The sequence below is a fragment of the Cetorhinus maximus genome, chromosome 16, assembly GCF_964194155.1.
Source record: "Cetorhinus maximus chromosome 16, sCetMax3.hap1.1, whole genome shotgun sequence".
NCBI lineage: Eukaryota > Metazoa > Chordata > Chondrichthyes > Lamniformes > Cetorhinidae > Cetorhinus > Cetorhinus maximus.
In genome coordinates, this window is record NC_135894.1 from 73,030,934 (window position 1) to 73,046,274 (window position 15,341).

At 45.3% G+C, this 15,341-nt stretch overlaps 1 protein-coding gene across 2 annotated transcripts in view; it reads right to left on the reverse strand.

Moving 5' to 3' along the window:
- Positions 1–15,341, reverse strand: part of LOC144691697 (NXPE family member 3-like) — a 61,031-nt gene that overhangs the window by 12,820 nt on the left and 32,870 nt on the right. Inside the window, exon 5 of one of the 2 annotated variants that reach the window (XM_078560054.1) lies at positions 6,898–7,107. The exons of the other annotated variant lie outside the window; for it this stretch is intronic. Coding sequence (XP_078416180.1) covers positions 6,898–7,107 — 210 coding nt within the window. The remainder of the gene's footprint in view (positions 1–6,897; positions 7,108–15,341) is intronic. 2 annotated transcript variants of the gene reach the window in all.

The following is a 15,341-nucleotide window of genomic DNA, read 5'->3' on the forward strand; positions in this document are numbered from 1 at the left end:
ATATAATCATGGACATATCAGTACAGAAACAAGGCATTTGGCTGGACATATTTGTGCGGGTTTATTCATAGATCTTCCAACTAGAATTACTCGTCAGGAGTTTCCTCAGAGATTTTCACAATTATATTCAATAGAAGTAAAAATCAGAAGAAATGTGCAACAGGCTGCTGATATGCTATCAGCCATTTTACACTATCTCACCAAATCAAAGTTACCCACCTTATGTTTAATCATTATTCTGCTTGACTCAAAAGTATTTTATCTGTACACTCTTTATGAATTGTGGCTCATGGATCATGGCATAAATTGTGTCATGCATAAATGACAAGCTGTCAAGATCCATAACTTTATTTATTCAAGCAAATGCATGCTGACTGAGGAGTTTTTCAAAATTAGTTCTAACTTATAATTAACACTTATATTCATTTGGTAGCACAGAACTTGAGTATTGCTGAAAAAATACATTTTGTCAAAGCTTTTCATCTTGCACTCATCAGGACAATTGCAAGAATACCAATGTCAGGGGAAGCAACAACTTTATACCTTATGGGAAGAGAGGGCTCATTGGTTGGCAAGTGGACTCTGATTAGTAGAGGAATTGCCATGGAGAATGCACTAATTAATGGTTACTGACAGTTAACTGCCAAGCATTGTTTGAAATTTAAACCAGGCTTGACTCTGATTGGTCAAATAGCTATCACTTATTTTGTTTAGCTGAAACAGGCGCAATGTGTGTACATGTTTTTTTCTGTCTGCAAAGAGCAGGGCCCTGTGCATTAATTATGTAGCTTCCAGTATGCGCAAATGTGCCACAATGCAAGCCTGACTGACAATCTTAAATTGGTTGTCAGCATAACTTTTAGCACACTGAGTATTTATTTAGCAAATGTTGTCCAATCGCTGAATCACATCTAATGTTGGATACTGTGTTTTGGATTTTGCAAGCACGGGGTGGTTGAGTATGGTCTGTACCTTGCTTGTTATGAACAGTGGAAGGGACATGTTGTTTGAATTGATCCACCAGTCTTTGGGATGTATGGCCTTCATACCTAGCATCACATTGGCACTGAAATTCATATACCACATTAGTCACTTGTGTGCTAGGCAGTGCGCCTTTTTGGCTTGATGGCAGCATCATGTTAGTGGAGAATACCACTTGTGTTGTTACTGCATAGTAGCAGCGTGAAACAGCTTCACCTGTTGCTCAAATTTTTGAGATACCTTGCCCTTCCAGGGTAATCTGAGGTAGATTGGGCACTTTTCAGGGCCGAAAGTGACAACCTTAGGCCAGTTTATGCGTTTACATGATATACAGCTTGAAATGGTTTGATCAGGGTAGCCATTTTCCCACAAGATGTCTTTGATGTGCCCTATTTCAGCATCAAGCCTGCATGGCGAGCAAGTGGCTTGGGCCCTATTTACGAGGTTGCCGATAAGGCCAATTTTATAGCGCATGGAACTGTACAAAACCCAACATGTGTATTGAACAGTGAAGGTAGTCTTGTGGTAGACTGTGGTAGAGAACCCCCTGGCAGATTTCTCAACTAGTCCATTAAGGAAAGAGAGTTCTTTGCACTGCTCCATTTCAAAGGTGAATTTGAGCGCAGGATGGAGCCCATTAAGACATGCAAGGAAATTATTACACATGGTTGGATGAATTGTTACAACCAGTTTTGAACAAGTTTTCCAGATACACAGTGAAGGACTCCTTCACATTTGCGAAGGCCATAAAGGACTTGCACATCGATAACAATGCTGTGTCCATGTGGTCATTTGACATTGCTAGCCCATTTACCAATGTTCCACTTAATTTGCACTGCAGCACTATATCATGGCGATCTAGATCTGCCACCATTAATATTCATTGAGCTTATGAATTTGGCAACTCGTGCAGCTGAGTTCAGCTTTAACGACACCATGTATGCCCAAACAGATGGTGTTATCATGGGATCCCCTCTAGGCCCAGCTCTTGCAAACATCTTTATTGGTTTTTATGAGAAACTTGTCCTCGACAGAATGACTCCTAGCCTCCTACCCCTTGCATATTTCTGATATGTGGATGATATGTTTGCAATATTTAAATCCGTAGCAGCATGTAATAATTTCCTTGCATGTCTTAATGGGCTCCGGGATGTTATTTGTGTCTTCTATAATGAAGACCGAAGCAAAATACTTTTTTAATTCATCCGCCATCTCCCCTACTTTCTATTATTAATTCCCCAGGCTGACTTTCTATAGTACCAATACTCATTTTGTTAACTCTTTTCTTATTTAAATATCTATAGAAACTCTTACAATCTGTCTTTATATTACTAGCTAGCTTTCTCTTGCACTCTAATTTTCCCTCCTTATTAATCCTTTTGTCATTCTTTGCTGTTCTTTATATTCTTTCCAACCTTCTGACCTGCCACCCATCTTTGTGTAATTATTTGCTTTCTCTTTAAGTTTGATACTGTTGTTACGAAATAGAGATAGTTTAAGTAAGTTATATTTGTATTTTGTGGGTGTTAGGAATGACTATTAGCTTTAAAGTTTAAGTTTGATTTATATTTCTGTATCTCTGTGTTAAGAAAGGTCAAATGGAGTTTTAGTTTCACTTTAAAAAGGTGATTGCATTTCTACTGAGAGTTTACAACTTAAGAAGTTAAGCAAACACAGGAGTAGAAGAATTGGGCTGTTGCCTAGCAACATGGGTCCAGAGAGGCAGGTCCCTGCCATAGACATGCACAGAAAAACTAAAGAAACAGCAGTTTTAAGTTTAGTTTGAAGTCAGGACCCCAGAGAAACTGGACACTAGGAGAGGGAGCTGCAGATTTCCCAAAAGAACCAAATGATCCCAAGGCCCAAGGAGTGAGACGGAAACAGGGGAAAGTCCAAAGCAGACCTTCTAGTCAAAGGAATGACAGAAACCTGGAAAAGGTCCTGATAATGCAGTTAAGAGTGAGGGCAGAGAGAAAGGCTCCAAGCTTCAGATTTAAAGAGAAGCAAAGTTTAAAATGAAAACGGCTTGCAAGAGGCAAGAAGTTCCAAAGGGACAACTGAAGGTCTGTAACTCTTTGCTAAGGGCATGTGAAGCAGTGGTACTGTTGACGGAAGAGAGACTGCGTGGAAGACATCTTGAATGCATCTTGACCCAGGGAAGAGGAATATCAGAAGGAGAGTTCAAAACCTTGAAGGTGAACCCTGTGAAAGGCATCTGAGAGAAAGCGTCGGTTTGGGAGAAGGTTCCAAAGTGAGGTCTTGGAGAGTGGAGATTGGAAACCCTCATGTGAAAGACAGAGTTCAGTGAGACTGGTTGGCTCACTCTGTGACAAGCGTCTGGAGGAAGTTGATGACAGATCCGTAGCATCTGGCTGAGGTGGAATTTGTCACTTGGTTTCAGAGTGTGGGGTGTCTGACCACAGGGTGCCATAGGTTTACATGGACTGAGTACTTACTGTGGACATTAGAGTATAAAATAGCTTTTATAACTTGTGTTACCTTTATAAATCTGTAAAAGTATAGTGTGGGAGTATCATAATATAGTTAATTTTTTCTTGTTTAATAAATGTTTTATTCTTTTGTTAAAAGTTCATCAGCTGACCCCTGTGCCTCTGTTCAGTAGCTACTCTCCATGTCTCTAAGCAAACAAATAAAGATTAAGATCTATCAAGCTGGGTTCCGCTCTGTGATCAGGCTTGTCCAGGGGTAACCTCAGCTGGGGTCATAACAAAGCAGGGGCTCGTCTGGCATTTGAAATGTGGACAGTGGGTGATTGGATGTGGAATCATAATTGGTCTGGGATTGGAAATCCTTGAACATTGGTGGGATCTGTGAATCCTTTTAACAAGTATGTGGAGGTAAAGAGGTACTGGACATAGGAATTGGAGTTGCTGTGAGGTAACCTATATGGTTTGGAAATCAAAATGGCTTTGGAAGTTGCTAAGGCTTTTTTACAGATGGAAAATGTAACTCCAACTGGTTTACAGAAACTAACCAAGAGTAAGCTGATGGAATTGGCGGGTAACCTGGAGTTAGAATTACCCAAAGGGGGTGAGGAAAATAGACACAGCTGAGATAATAGCATAGCATTTGAAACTGGAAGGGCCCACCCTTGGAACTTTCTTTTTCATTGGAATATATCTATTCTGTATGTTCTGAAACATCCCTTTGAATGTCTGCCACTGAACCTCTGTTGACCTATCCCTTAACTCCATTTGCCAGTTCACTTTAGCTAGCTCTGCTTTCATGCCCTCATAATTACCCTAATTTAAGTTTAAAATGCTAGTCTTGGATGTACTCATTTCTCCCTCAAAATGAATGTAACATTCAATCATATTATGATCACTGCTGCCTAGGAGTCCCTCCACTGAGGTTATCAATTAATCCTATCTCGTTGCTCAGTACCAGGTCTAGTATAGCCTGCTCTCTGGTTGGCTGCAGTACGTGCTGTTCTAAGAAACTATCCCAAAAACATTCTATGAGCTCCTCATCTACGCTACCTTTCTCCATCTGACTTATCTAGTCTATATGTTGATTAAAATCCCCCAGGATTATTGCTGTATCTTTCTGACAAGCTCCCATTATCTGTTCTTTTATGCCCTGTCCTACTGTGTAGTTACAATTAGGGGGCCTGTACACCACTCACACAAGTGGCTTCTTTCTTGCCTTTATCATTTCTCATCTCAACTCAAACCGCTTCTACATCCTGGTTTCTTGAACTTAGGTCATTCCTCTCTAATGTGCTAATACCATCATTGATTAACAGAGCCACCCCTCCACCTTTTCCTAACTTCCTGTCCTTCCTAAATGTCATGTATCCTTCAATATTCAGGTCTCAATCTATGTCATCCTGTAGCCATGTCTCTGTAATGGCTATCAGATCGTACTTATTGATATCTATTTGCGCTACCAATTCATCTGTTTTGTTTCTACTGCTACGTGCATTTAGATACAGAGCCATTATTTTTGTCCTTTTATTGTCTTTGTAGCATCTATCCTTATCTGCTGATCTACTCTTATATCTGTACTCTCTGTCCCTTCCTGTCATGGTCTGTTTATCATTTCTCATATCAGTACCTTTCTTTCTTGCCTTGTCTCTACTCTTTGGTTTACCACATCTTCCCAAATTTGATCCCTTGCCCCCACTATTCAGTTTAAAACCCTCTCTACTTCCCTAGTTATGCGGCTTATGAGGACACTAGCCCCAGCACGGTTCAGGTGTAGACTGTACCAATGGTACAGATCCCACTTTCCCCAATACTGGTGCCAGTGCCCCACAATCCGGAACCCACTTCTCCCACACTTGTCTTTGATCTGTGCATTCATTTCTTTAATCTTATTTGTCCTATGCCAGTTTGTATGTGGCTCAGGTAATAATCCAGAAATTGTTACCTTTCAGGTTCTGCTTCTTATTTTGGTGCCTAGCTCCTCATACTGACTATGCAGAGCCTCCTTCCTTATTCTGCCTATGTCGTTAGTACCAACATGGACCACGACCACTGGATCCTCCCCCTTCCACTGAAAGTTCTTCTCCAGCCCTGAGCGAATGTCCCAAACCCTGGCACTGGGCAGGGGACATAGCCGTCTGGACTCTTGCTCCTTGCTACAGAGAACAGTGTCAATCCCTCTCACTATACTGTCCCCTACTACCACTAAATTCCTTTGTCTCCCCCCACTTGAATGGCTTCCTGAACCACAGTGCCATGGTCAGTCAGCTCATCCACCCTGCAGCCCCCACTCTCATCCAAACAAGCTGAAAAAAGCTCAAACCTGTCAGACAATTGCAGAGGCTGACACTCCTGCCCTCTGGGTCCCTTACCTGCCTCATCTACAGTCAAACCCTCCTGTCCTTGATCACCTTCCAAATCAGAAGATCCTATCCTAATGGGTGTGACCACCTCCTGGTACAAAGCGTCCAGGTAACTCTCCCCCTCCCTGATGTGTCACAGTGTTCACAGCTCAGCCTCCAGCTCAATAACTCTGAGCCAAAGCACCTCAAGCTGCAGACGCTTACTGCAGAAGTGCTTGCCCTTGTCCTTGATCCAGGAGCTCCCACTTGCTGCAGCGATGAAACATCACCTGTCCTCCCATACTTATGTGCTTTAATTAATTACTTAATTATTTTATTCAATTATTTATTTTCTTTTATATATTTTTTAATCTTATCACAAATCCTGTACTATTTTAAATCTGAGGAATAGAATGGACCTTGACCACTTAGCAGATACTCACCAAACAGCTAGCTTCTTCCTCTGTAGCAGAGCAAGAACCAGTTCCTACAGGGTGAAAGAGTTAGAAAAAGCAAAGGAGCACCTCCCGCCCCTCCTCACCAAACCTCCTCAGCTTACATTTAGCTGAACTCGATGGGCCGAATGGCCTAATTTCTGCTCCTATGTCTTATGGTCTTATGGTCTTACCAAACTCACACACTGAGGTCGCACTGAGAATGTCTGAATTTATTTGTTCTAAACAAAGGGGCTAGCTGAGTCTCTGAGTCTAAGTACTCTTTTAACACACTCTTCTAGGTGGTGGTTACTGTCTCTGGGTCTTGTTTCACCTAAACATAATAAGCAATAGCCATTTGCTGGTTCATTCCTCGGGGCAATGCATTGACCAATCAGAGTCAAACTGCCTGGTTTAAATTTCAAACAACGCTTAGCAATTAATTGTCAGTCACCATTAACTGGTGCATTCTCCATGGCAACGCCTCAACCAATCGGAGTCCACTTGCCAACCAATCAGCAGTCTCTTCTCATACAGTATAAAGTTGTTGCTTCCCCTGACATTGGTATTCTTGCGATTGTCCTGATGAGTGCAAGATGAAAAGCTTTGACAAATGTATTTTTTCAGCCATAATTAATACTTAAAGCAGATTACACTGCAATACCAAACACACAAGCAATGGCTGAACCTAACCTGGCACAAATTCTGTCAAATATTCAAACCACTGCCGTATAGTGGAATCACCGAAAATGTAAACCTTTTTCCCATGGAGACAATCCATGACACTTTCAGGAGTGTTATAGTGCCGAATGTTACAGGTTGTTGACACCCACTGGTCCTGATAATAAAATCCAGATGGTGAAAGCAGGGGTTTTCCAGGGGCACATTTTCCAAGACCTTTGCCTGTGAATAAAAGACGCAAGGCTGAAAAATAAGCTGGATACTTATTCGCTAATGCAGTGTACCTTTAGCATACATATATACGGAGAAAGAGCAAAATGTAGCATTCAGGACAAATTCTCTATTATTTCAGAATTTTAGGATTGTGCATTTGAAGTGATCCATAACAACTTCTAATTAGCAGCAATATGTTTTCTAGAAGTGGTGGAAGGTGTTTTCTAATCTCTTTCATGTTTTAATAAAAGCTTTGGGAATGACTAGTCACCACAGAGTAATTTTGGCTGCCTGTCAAGATGGGGGTCCAAAGGGAAAACCAGACCATTGGAATACAATACACCAGAGTAATTGGTCACTTCTCAGGGACAGTTTGAATAAAGCATACCAAAAGATGTATGTGTTAAAATGAACACTTATTAGGAAATCAGGTGTATACGTTACACAAGGGCCCCTTTTTTTGTGATTTCTTCATTCTTTTGCTTGGCTCTTGACTCTGACTTCAGTGGCATGACACCACCTACAGCAGGTATGCCAGTGGCAAATAAATTGTCTGACCACAAGCATTCCGACATAGGGTCATTTTCGAAGAACACCATTTGGCCCATCGAGCCCATTCGGCTCCCCAGGGAACAATCCAGTCAGTCCCACTCCTGCGCTTGAGAGAAGAATTATGCTTCATAATTGACTGAATGGGTTTGAGGACTTTTGGTCCCAAATTTATTAAAATCACAAAAGGATTTTTAAAAATTAATTCAAAGGATGTGGGTGTCCTAGGCTAGGCCAGCATTTAATGCCATCTCTAATTGTCCTTGAAAAGATGGTGGAGAGCTGCCTTCTTGAACCATTGCAGTCATTGTGGTGTGGGTACACCCACAGTGCTGTTAGGTAGGGAGTTCCAGGATTTTGAACCAGCGACTGTGAGTGGACGGTGATATATTTCCAAGTCAGGATGGTGAGTGAATTGGAGGGGAACTTCCAGGTGGTGGTGTACCCATGTGCCTGCTGCCCTTGCCCTTCTAGATGGTATTGGTTGTCGGTTTGGAAGAAGCTGTCGAAGGAGACTTGGTGAGTTCCTGCAGTACATCTTGTCGACGGTACACACTGCTGCCACTGTGCGTCGGTGGTGGAGGGAGTGAATGTTTGTGAATGGGGTGCCAATCAATTGGGCTGCTTTGTCCTGGGTGGTATCAAGCTTCTTGAGTGTTGTTGGAGCTGCACTCATCCAGGCAAGTGGTTAATGTTCCATCACACTCCTGACTTGTGCCTTGTGGACAGACTTTGGGGAGTCAGGAGGTGAGTTACTCACCACAAGATTCGAGCCTCTGACCTGCTCTTGTAGCCATAGCATTCATATGGCTAGTCCAGGACAATTTCTGGTCAATGGTAACCCCCAGATGTTGATAGTGAGGGATTCAGCGATGGTAATGCCATTGAACGTCAAGGAGCAATGGTTTGATTCTTTCTTGTTGGAGATGGTCATTGCCTGGCACTTATGTGGTGTGAATGATACTTGCCATTTGTCAGCCCAAGTGTGGATATTGTCCAGCTCTTGCTGCATTTGGACACGGATTGCTTCAGTATCTGAGGAGTCGCGAATGGTGCTGAACATTGTGTAATCATCAGTAAAGATCCCCACTTCTGAACTTATGGTGGAAGGAAGGTCGTTGATGAAGCAGCTAAAGATGGTTGGGCCTAGGACACTATCCTGAGGAACTCCTGCAGTTATGTCCTGGAACTGAGATGATTGCCTTCTAACAACCACAACCATCTTCCTTTGTGCTAGGTGTGATTACAACCAGCGGACAGTTTTGCCCCCGATTCCTGATTCCCTACAGTTTTGCTAGGGCTCCTTGATGCCACAATTGGTCAACTACAGCCTTGATATCAAGGGCAGGCACCCTCACCTCACCTCTGAAGATCAGCTGTTATGTCCATGTTTGAACCAAGGCTGCACTGAGGTCAGGAGCTGAGTGGCCCTGGTGGAACCCAAACTGAGCATCAGTGAGCAGGTTATTGCTAACAAGTGCTACTTGATAGCACTGTTGATGACCCCTTCCATCACTTCACTGATGATCGAGAGACTTGTGGGGCGATAATTGGCCGGGCTGGATTTGTCCTGCTTTTTGTGTACAATTTTCCACACAGCCAGGTAGATGCCAGGGTTGTAGCTGTACTGGAACAGCTTGGCTAGGGGCACGGCAAATTCTCGAACACAAGTCTTCAGCAGTATTGCCGAAATGTTGTCAGGGCCCGCCTTTCTAGTATCCAGTGCCTTCAGCCGTTTCTTTATATCATGTGGAGTGAATCCAATTAGCTGAAGACTGGCATCTGTGATGCTGGGGACTTCTTGGGGAGGCCGAGGTGAATCATCCGCTCGGCACTTCTGACTGAAGATTGTTGTGAATGCTTCAGCCTTATCTTTTGCACTGATGTTCTGGGCTCCCCCATCATTGAGGATGTGGATATATGGGGAGCTTCCTCCTCCCCCTCCAGTGAGTTGTTTAATTGTCCACCACCATTTGCGACTGGATATGGCAGGATTGCAGATCTTATATCTGATCCGTTGGTTGTGGATTAGCATAGCCCTGTCTATCGCTTGCTGCTTATGCTGTTTGGCATGCAAGTAGTCCTGTGTTATATCTTCACCAGGTTGACACCTCATTTTTAGGTATGCCTTGTGCTGTTCCTGGCAAACCCTCTTTATTGAACCAGAGTTGATTCCCTGGCTTGGTGATAATGGTAGCATGGGGGATAGGCTGGGCCATGAGGTTACAGTTTGTGGCCAAGTACAATTCTGCTGCTGCTGATGGCCCACTACTGGATGGATGCCCAATCTTGAGTTGCTAAATCTGTTTGCAATCTATCCCATTCAGCACGGTGATAGTACCACACAACACGATGGATGGATTCCTCTATGTGAAAACGGGACTTTGTCTCCACATTGAGAATACCATCAAAGGTCACTTTGACTGACATTGTCAAGGACAGATGCATCTGTGGCAGGCAGGTTAGTGAGGGTGAGGACCCAGTCTAGCAGCTATGTCCTTTAAGACTCAGCCAGCTTGGTCTGTAGTGATGTTACCAAGCCACTCTTGGTGACGAACATTCAAGTCCCCCAGTACATCCTGCGCCCTCGACACCCTCAGTACTTCCTCCAAGTTCGACATGGAAGAGTACTGATTTGTTAGCTGGGGGGTGGGGGCATTGTTGTACATGGTAATCAGCAGGAGGTTTCCTTGCCCATGTTTGACCTGATGCCATGAGACTTCATAGGGTCCGGAATCAATGTTGAAGACTCCCAGGGCAACTCCCTCCCGACTGAATGCCACTGTGCCGCCACCTCTGCTGGGTCTGCCCTGCGGGTGGGACAGGACATACCCAGGGATGGCGATGGAGATGTCTGGGGCATTATCTGTAAGATATGATGCCGTGAGTATGACTATGTCAGACTGTTACTTGACTCGTCTGTGAGACAGCTCCCTAATTTTTGAACAAGCCCCCAGGTGTTAGTAAGGAGGGCTTCTCCAGGGTTGACAGGGCTGAATTTGCAATTGTTTTTTCCAGTGCCTAGGTTGATGTCAGGTGGTCCACCCGGTTTCATTCCTTTTAGGCTTTGTAGCTGTTTGATACGATTGAGTATCTTGCTGGGCCATTTCGGAGGGCATTTAAGAGTGAACCACATTGCTGTGGGTGTGGAATCACATGCAGGCCAGATCAGGTAAGGACGGCAGATTTCCTTCCCTAAAGGGTATCAGTGAATCAGGTGGGTTTTCAAGGCAATCTGCAATGGTTTCATGGTCATTGTAGACTTTTAATTCCAGATTTTTATTGAATTTGAATCCATGTCCCCAGAGTATTACCATGGGTATGTGGATTACTAGTGCAGTGACAATACCACTATGCCACCGCCTCCCCATAGGGAGGGAAATAAGTGAAAATTGCGAGGTGCTGGCCATAGTATTCCAATACTCCTTAGATATGGTGGTGAAGTCAGAGGACTGGAGAATTGCAAATTTTGACCCTTGTTCAAAAATGGGTCAAAGAATAAACCCAGCATCTACAGGCCTGTCAGTTTAACCTCAGTGGTAAGAAAGCCATTAGAAACAGTACTCTGGAACAAGCTTAACAGTCACTTGGACAAGGGCAGATTAATTAAAGAAAGTTAGCATGGGTTTAAAGGCAAATCGTGTTTAACTATCTTGATTGAGTTTTTTGATAGGGCAACAGAAAGGGTTGATAAGGGTAATGTGAATCTTGTGGTGTATATGGACTTGCAAAAGGCATTCAGTAAAGTGCCACCAAATAGGTTCGTTAGAAAGGTTGAAGCCCATGGAATAAAAAAGACAGTGGATATGAAATGAGCTGTGTGACAGGAAACAGGGTAGTGGTAAACAGTTTCCTCTGACCGGAGGAAGATATACAGTGAGGGTTCCCCAGAGAGTCATATGAAGTTCTCCCTCACATTGGGAACAGATTTTCTTTATCTACCATATGTAAATTTGTCATAATCTTGTGCACCTCTATCAAACCTTCCCTTCCTTACTGCATAGAGATCAACTCTAGCTTCTCCAAGCTAATTTTGTAGCTAAATTCCCTCATCCCTGGAATCATTCTGGTAAATCTTCTCTGTACTCTCTCCAAGACTCTCCTTTCTGCCTCTCCTTCTGAAATGTGAAATACCCCTCAATATTTAGTCCTTTACCTTGCACCATGTCTGCACAATGGTTATCATATTATACCCATTTATTTCTACTTGTGCTAGCAATTCAGTTATCTTATTATGAATGCTGCGAGCATTTAGATAAAGAGCCTTTAATCCAGTCTTTTTTTTTTAACATTTTTTCCTACTTTGACGTTATATGCTGGTTTGTACACTCTGTTCCTTCCTGTCACGCTCTGGTTATCATTACCCATATTACCCTTCACTAGTGCCTTGGAGCGGAATCGTTCCAGATATGCACTAAGTGTGGTAGCAGGTGGGAAAAAGGGCATTTTACTCGTTGGCCGTACTGGTGGCTTTTCACACTGTATCATCCCAATACCACCTCATTAATTATGCATTCCTGGGAAACACGCCATTTTCATGGCGGGCATGCTCTTATTTGCCCTCCACACCATCACCACATCATTTCATCATGCCAGGTATCATATTTAAAGTGCAGTTGCACGCTCACCTCTCAGTGTTTCCAGCCCAGGACTGCTGCACAGAAGACCAGGCGCCGAAAGGCAAGGAGACTGCAGCCCCCAGGTTTAATGATGCATCCCTCGAGTGCCTTTTGGACGCTCTGGCCCTGGTATGGGCAGCAACATCACTAATTCAGCATAGGAGGTGGTGGCAGCAGTGGTCAGCGCCAATGCCCTGCAAAAGAGGACAGCCACCCAGTGCCGCAACAGGATGAATGATCTCGCCCACTCTGCCAGGGTAAGTCACTCTCCTCATCACTCTTGACTCACACACTCACAAACCTATCACACATCCACAGGGATTTCACACCTCAAGGGACAACACCACTAACTCTCACACACCCTCACATCTCCATCAGGCTTATATCCACTCGGGCTCGCATCTTCATCCCGTCCGTGGCTCCGTTCACCACACAAACATTCCATGCAGTGCCATGAGTCCTGCTCACACTCTCTCCAACTGTTTCCATGCAGGAGAAGCTGGCTCACATCAGCAGGGAGAGGTCCCAGATCGGGGGTGGAATGGTCCACATGAAGTCCCTCACTCACTTTGAGGAGTGTGCCATCGGGCTGACTGGTGAGGACATGGACCGTGCCTGGCGACAGTGAGGGTTGCGGTGAACACCCACATGAGGATTCTGCACCACATCATCCCTCATCGCAACTGTGAGTGCCCTCTCTCCTGCTTTTGACTCTGCTGCCAGCTTAGGGAGCTCTGCCAAGCGACCGACACCCTCAGCCAGCCAGTCCCTCAGCTCCATCCCCGTCCTCACCTCGAAACAAGAGGATACCTCCTCCATTGATCAGCTGGAAATAAGCAGCCTGGAAGACCTGTCACAGTGCTCACCCACACCCTGCACCAGCTCAGAGACACACATCTCAGTGGGACCTAGATCTAGAGCAGGCTCGAGCTCACAATCTGGTGCTCACTGCACGGACACGTATCCACAGCAGGTGGAAGCAGCTTCAGCTCAGCTCCCTGGCACTTGGAGGACTGCTGGAGAAGAGGCATCTGTGAGGTCCGAGTCAGATGGCGAGCCTCTGTATTTGGCCTTCTAACTCATCCTGGAGAGTCAGCAGAAAGTGTAGGAACATCAGCGGAGCTGTTGGAAAGCCCCCAACAGAGTGACACGCGAGGAGGAGGAGTGCGTCTGCCTGTTCTGTGATGAAGTGGTGCCCACATGTGCATGTATGGGTTCTCCATGAGGAGGATGGCAGACGCCATGGAGACCCTGGTGCAGCAGAACGCAGAGATGCCCGCAGACCTGCACTCCATCGCGGGAGCCATGGGTGAGTTCCTGCAGTGGCAATGCGAGAGGGAAATGGGCATCTCAACGTCCCACCAGATGCTCCATCCTCTCAAGGAGTCAGGACGGGGTGCTCAGGCACCCAAAGGGAGGAGGAGAAGCAGCTGGGTTATCCACTGAGGAATCTCAGAGGCTACCCTCTCCCTCTGAGGCCCCTTTGCCTGTGAGCCCCTCAACCTCATCCTCTTTCAGCTCAGAGGGAGTAACTGGCCCACAGGAGGACAGCCAAAGAAAGCTGCGACCCCCAAGGCCTTGGCACTCCAGAGGACCCATGCCAAAGTTATCAGAGGCAACAATGCCAACCATTACACAGGCTGTCTCCACCCCTGCTGCAGATGTCAAGGCAGCACCTTCCACTTCCCCACCGTGACCTATCAGCCAAGATCCTTTTCTTCTGGGGGTGTCCTGGTGAATATGCATGTTCCCTTCCGTCCCGAAAATCACACCCCCATCCACATTAACCTCCCCGACCTCCTCCTTTACACCCCAAGGTCCGCATCTGCCTCGGAGTCCCCTCCAACTATCCTCGCCATCCCTTCTACTGATACTGTAGCACCCTCACCCTCCCATCCTAGTGCCTTACTCTGCCCTTGGTCATTCTCACCATTATCTCCTACCATACCTGTCTTCAGTTCACTCCCCAAGAGGCAGTCATGGACTCAACAGAGCCCTCCCTTGCACTTTCACCTGAACAAACCCCACTCCGGACTCCTTCCCCTCTTGGAACTCCTTCCCCCAACCCCATACTCCACTGCCCCACCTTTGCCCTTCTGCTTCCTGACTCCTTCCTCCACCCTTACTTCTTCCTCCAGCCCTACTCTTTCCTCTCTCCAGACTCCTTCCTCCACCACAGACTCCTTTCCCCCACCCAACTCAGACTCCTCCCCTTCTTTGGTCTCCTTCCTCCCCACTGATTCCTTACCCCCCCTGGACTCCTTCCCCTATCCAGACGCCATTGTATTACAATGAGGTTCTTGGCATCCAATGATGGGAAACGCGACCCCCCCATTGATGAGTAGAGTGGACAATTGCAAACTGGTTTCACGACGTCATGAAACTGAATTTTGGCCTTCTTACTATATTGTCCGCTCATGCTGTTGAACACACCCGACGCCAGCGGGCACAGAAAATTCTGCCCTTGTTCTTTCTCTTTAACTGCCTAAATGTAATCCCTTGCTCCTATTTGCCAGATTGGTGAATGAAAGATATGTTGAGGGTTTTTTTTTGCCAAAGGGTGAAAACAGATGTTAAATTGATACTACACTAATGAGACCACTGGGCTAGAAAATCGGGTGTCCCATTCTTTGGGTTTGGGGTTTGCAATTCGTAGCCTTGCCAAGCTGGTTATGATCGAGGTGGGGAGCACACAAATTTGGTGCACTCACCTCATCTGCATTACTGTAGCATGTGGCCAAGAAAGTTGCATGCTGCTACTTTCTTCTTGGTGCTGTGAGCTGCCCTTGCCCTCAGCAATCGGCCAAGCATTGTGTAGATATCACATGTGCCAACCAGCCTGCTCTTCCTAAAGGCAGACTGCCTCTTTAAAATGAAGCTATGCTGAAATAATACTGTTCAACTTAAATAATGTAAAAGGGCAGAAAGGGGTTCCAGGTTGAGGTATGTGGAGTGCTGGAAGCGGGCAGGAGGAAACATGGCATGGTTCTAAGGTGAGGGTGATCAGGAGGCCCTCAAGTACCACTCTCAAAAGCAAGTGAGAGCATGTAGCCAGGCAGTCAATTCCTAGTATTT